At 63.9% G+C, this 4,930-nt stretch overlaps 1 protein-coding gene across 1 annotated transcript in view; it reads right to left on the bottom strand.

The window, feature by feature from the left end:
- The window catches only part of LOC113203786 (myb-like protein B), a 26,780-nt gene extending 23,824 nt beyond the window's left edge, over window positions 1-2,956 (bottom strand). The window contains exons 1-2 of the mRNA XM_026418658.2: window positions 2,944-2,956; window positions 420-755 (exon numbers count right to left, since the gene is read on the bottom strand). Coding sequence (XP_026274443.2) covers window positions 420-755; window positions 2,944-2,956 — 349 coding nt within the window. The remainder of the gene's footprint in view (window positions 1-419; window positions 756-2,943) is intronic.
- Between the last annotated feature and the right edge of the window lie 1,974 nt (window positions 2,957-4,930).

Genomic DNA, 4,930 nt, shown 5'->3' with positions numbered 1-4,930 from the left:
CTTCTCTCTTCTATGTCTCTGTCTATCTCTCTCCCTTTTCTCACCGACCTCCACCACCACCTCCCCCACCACCACCCTTCACAGCCTTCAGCCCGACGCGCAGCCCCGACCCAATCGCCCCCCGGCCGGCAGCCCGGCTGGCAGGGCAGAGCCAATCCAATAAAGCTCGGGTCTGGCCTGGCCGGGCTGTTTAAAGCTTTTGCGGGAGGCCTGTTTGTACTTACAAAGCACCACTCCCGGCTGCCCGCCCGGCCCCGCTCGTGGTCGTGGTGCCGTAGGGGCGGCGCAGACAGACGCCCCGGCTCGCAGTGCAACGTGATTCTCCACGTGGCCTTAATCCATACTCACTGACCACAACGTAGTCGTCGTCGTTGTCTACGACAACCCTCGTCGCGGTCGACGCTCTCCTCCATACTCACCGAAGTCCGTGTCGTCGCTGAAGTCCTCCTCCTCCTGTAGGTCGAAGTCGCTGCAGGACGAGTCGCTGTCCGTGTCCAGGTCCTGCTGGTCGGCGCGGTGCCGGTGGCCGCGGTGGCCGCCGTGGTGGCCGGAGCCGTGGTGGCCGGCGCCGTGGTGACTGCCGCTGCAGCCCCACTCGCCGCCGCCGTTGTTGTTGTTGTTGATGTTGTTGTTGGCGTGGCTCGAGTCGTTGTTGTTGACGCAGTGGTGGTAGTCCGCCTCCTCGGCCGACAGCTTGTTGTAGCCCTTCTTGTTGTTGTTGATGGAGCCGCTGCTGCTGCTGGTGCCGATGCTCCCTGCAACAGATGAAGACAGGGTAATCGCGTTACTTCCTACGTCCTGAATATAATTTCGCGAGAAACATTCCACACTCAATTATTTAACGCCGGGCCTGGCCCGTGGGTAGCCTGCCTGCCTCGTGCTCGTCTCTTACTTTCCCGTAATACCCCCCTCCACCCCCCTCGCTCCCTCCGTCCGCCCGGCCTCCAGACTCCGTGGCACGGCGGTGGCGCTCTCTTCTTGCTATTTTTCACGCGTTGATTAAAAATTCCAGCAGGTATGTTATTCATCTCCACGGTACGGGGTGGGCGCGCTCGCTGCGGCGGAACGGGCGGCCCACCACAAAAAGGCGCGCGGTTAGAGGGTGCCGCCCCGCCTCGCCCCACCGGGTGCTTCATACAGGAACGCCCCGGCCGAACCCGCCCCGCCCCGACAGGCAGGCACACCGTTGGGGTCCCGGCTCGGCTTCCGCTTCCACTCGGCCAGATTCCAGCGGCTCGGGCTCCAACTTTGACGGAGCACAAAGGCTCCTGGCCGCGCGAGGGCTTGGCTTGCTGCGCTGCTGCTGCTGCTGCCTGCGCCAGGCGAGGGCAGCGCCGAGCGCGTGTAAAAATAAAAAAAAAAGCTGTTTCACATTCAAAGAGTCTAGACGAAGCAGAGCGGGTACCTCTCTACCAGGTGCGCGCGGACTGAGACGATTGGAAAGTTTAAAGTAGTAGAGAAACAGAAAGCAATGGAAACAAATAAGCCGTACAACACCCGGGGACCCAAGTTCATTCACCAATTCCTTCCACGTTTTCCCCATGCCGCCGACCACCATCGATTGCTTTGCTTTCTGTTCCTTTTTATCCTTTCTAATATCCCGAAGTACTTTGCCGCTAGGCTAATGACGCACCCCTCTATCGCGTACCTTCCTCCTCCCTTCTTCTGGCTTTGTCTGGGATTCCAATTTTCTGCGAGAGGTTCTTACGTACTTTGCTGCCGCGGCCGGTGGGGGGGTCTCTACTCTACTCGAGCTTGATAGAAATACCGTGAGGAGGTAAAGGGTCGGGGCGGGGGTGGGGCCCGGGCCTGCCACGCGCTGATCGCCATGCCGCTCGCGTCTGCGTCTGCGTCTGCTCACCCCCCGCCGTGTGCTCGACACGAGTCGCAATCGACTCCCATGACCGGACAGGGGCGAGGCCCCAGCGAGCAGCGCCTTGCTGTGCTCCTTTTACTCCCAGCCGTCTGTTTGTTTCTCGCTATGGTACCGGCTGATTCGGAGAAGACGCAGGTGCGGGCGGGTTCGCCTACCCCAGGGGCCATGGCACCTTTACGGGCAGAGCGAGTAGGCAGGTCCATTCGCACCCGCTCCTCTTTTTCTGAATCACTTGATACAACAACCGTTTTGGCATGCCCTTTTTGCGCTCGCCGCGCTCAACTTTTGCCGGCGCTGGCCCGCGTCCTCCTCGCGCACAGCAAGCAGTCTGTTTGACGAGGATAATAAAGCCGGCCCTCTAGCGCCTCGGCGCCGCCCGCGAGTGCGCCGTGTGCTTCGCTATGCCCAAAGCGCACTGGGATTACCGCGCTCTCTGCGGCGCCTCGCGGAAAGCGCGTGTGCGTGTGTAGGTGTTTGTGTGTGTGTGAACGTGTGTGCGAGAGTGTTAGCGCCGGCAGCAGGTCTGGTCTGATCTGAGGGGGAGTCGGGCGCCGATGTTTTCTCCCGCGGCTGACTAATGCCGCCGCCCCCGCCGCCCCCTCACGCCCGATAAGCTCATCAAATAGCGTGTGCCTTAAGGCCTCCACGGCGCTGGTGCGGCCCGGCCGGGGGGCGGAGGGGACCTTGGCGGCGTGGTGGAGGGCAGCACCCCTCCTCCGCCCGCCCCCGCAGCCTCCTCCTCAGCCCGAAGGGCGTCTCTCCCGGCCGATAGTGAAATATACTGCGCCTGCCTTTACTAAGTGCCTCCCCCTCCCCTCCCCTCCCCTCCAGGGGGCAGGCCGAGGCCGCGGTGGCGTGAAGCGCCTTAAGGATTATCTCGCGCGTAAGGTCGTAGGGCGCGGCGCAGCGGGGAGGGGAGGCCGATGTTGTTCGCCGTGGTATGGTATGATGAGTGGGCGGCGGCGGTGCACTCGAGCGGCTCCAGGGTCAGGGCCAGCAGGGCCTCGTCCTGGCGGCTCCCGCCCTCGGCCACCAGCGGGACGGGGACCGGATCGCGTTTCCCTCACCCCTACTTGTCATGCCGGGGGAGGTCCGGCACGGCCCGCAGAGCTGGGGGCGGAGGGGGTTCTGCCGCCGGGAATGCAAAGTGTACAGTCCGCGGCCCTCCGTCCGGACCCAGCATCCCGCGCCGCCACCACTGCCGCCCCGCAGCGGTAACGAGCTCCGGGAGAACTCTTGAGGTCGGCCGGAACCCCTCCGCGCCACGCTGTTACCGCTCGGTGGGCCGCCGCCGCCCGGCCCGCGGACCCGCATCGGGCCAGAACTTGGCCGGCGACGCACGGCGCGCGCGCGCCCGCAGGAGAGTCAGTGCCCGTGGCCAGCCGCAAGTCTAGGCCACAAGCGCCCCACCGCGCCGCGAATTTGGACGGCTTCAGCGCTGTCTCGCATCGAAGCCTCGATCCCTCATGCTCTCCCTCTCCCCATACCACCTCTCCTTCTCTGGACCGCAGCACCCCCTCCCACTCTCTCGCACAGCCAGCTCCCCGACTCTCCCTTGCTCTCCCCCCCCCCGCCGCCGGCAGCCATATCTTGCTCGTCCAGTCCGGTCACACGTCTGGAAATTGCGTCCTTTTGTCGGCCGCTCTGTGATCATGGTCCGCCCGGCCGCGCCCCGCCCCGCCCCTAATCCCCTATGAGCTGAATGCTGAGAGCTTTCGGCCCGCCGGCTCGCCACAACCCTTCCCTGCCGCCCCGGGGGAAAGAGAGAGGGAGGGGAACGGAGGGGGGGGGGTGAACCACTCAAACACTACGACAGTAAAGCGAAATATTCAAAGTCTCTGCGTGCTGAGCTGCCCTGCAGCCGCCTGCTGCCGGCCCAACGCGAGGTAACCATCCTGAGATGCCAGTCTGGCCTCGGCGCTCGATTCAATTTTCTTATTCTCAGGCTCGCGCGCGGGTTCCCCCCGCCCCACTCCGCCCGCGCCACCACCACAGCTGCTTTTGCTGATTTCAAAAAGTTCCGGATTTGCGCCCGCTCTCCCTCTGGTAGTATGAAAGACTGGCTCGTCGTAGCGGCGGGAGGCGGTTCTGCTGCCGCGAGGTTCTGGGCGTGTCCACGAGGAGGAAAAGGGAGAGGGGGGAGGGGGGTAACTAGGATATGGCTGAAAGTTAAGGGAGAGAACGTTAAGGGAGCGAGTGGCGACGGCTCGGGCGTTACGGCGCGCCAGGCAGCCGCCGCCGTCAAGGAGCTCCCCGGGAACATGGTCATTCCAGAGCATTTCATCCCTGTGGACTGTGGAGTGGACCTCCCCGCGCCAACCGGAGCCGGACGCTCTCTTCGCCCTTCACGAATGGAACGACCGATGGCGCAGCTGCGCGCGTCACTTGCGCACTCCAAATGCGATAGGCCCCCGCCGCCGGCCTGGTGGCGCGACTGGCCCGACTGGCTCTCGTCCATGGGGGGTGGGGTCACATGTACGCGAGGGATTTGTGGCGGGGACACGCCGCTGGGTGCGTTGCGCTCTGGGCGCGACCACATCACAGGCAGCAGCAGCAGTAACAAGCTACGCACGTTATAGAAGTTTACCTCTGCAGGCCTGTACCGTGTGCCGTCCGGCGCGTATCCTTTTGCGAGCTAATTCGTCACCAGACCCATACGCTCCCCGCCTGCTCCCCAAACGCACCGCGCAACCCGAGCAGCCCCGCTGCTGCCAACTAATAGTCCAACTAGGTTTGCAGTCCGGCCCCGGCCCACCGTCCAGGCCGACCCCCCGGTAATTACGTACCCGCCCCTGCTGCCCCTGCTGCCCCTGCTGCCCCTGCTGCTGCTGCTGAGCGTAATCCGGGCATTAAGGAGCAGCTACATGGGAGGCCCCACGCCCTCCGCCCACCCCTCCGGGTCACAGGTCAGCGGCGTATGCGTCAGGGTCGTGACTACTCCAGGGCCGCCGACAAGGTTCACCCCGTGCGTCATACTGTATGAGCCAGCTCGAATACACTGGAATTACACTCACAGAACAGAAATGTATAAACTCCCCCCCTCTCTCTCCCCCC

This window comes from Frankliniella occidentalis, unplaced genomic scaffold, assembly GCF_000697945.3.
Source record: "Frankliniella occidentalis isolate FOCC.00 unplaced genomic scaffold, Focc_3.1 Scaffold184, whole genome shotgun sequence".
In the NCBI taxonomy this organism is placed as follows: domain Eukaryota; kingdom Metazoa; phylum Arthropoda; class Insecta; order Thysanoptera; family Thripidae; genus Frankliniella; species Frankliniella occidentalis.
The sequence above is the reverse complement of the archived record's forward strand: the minus strand, read 5'-3'. Positions and strand labels throughout refer to the sequence as shown.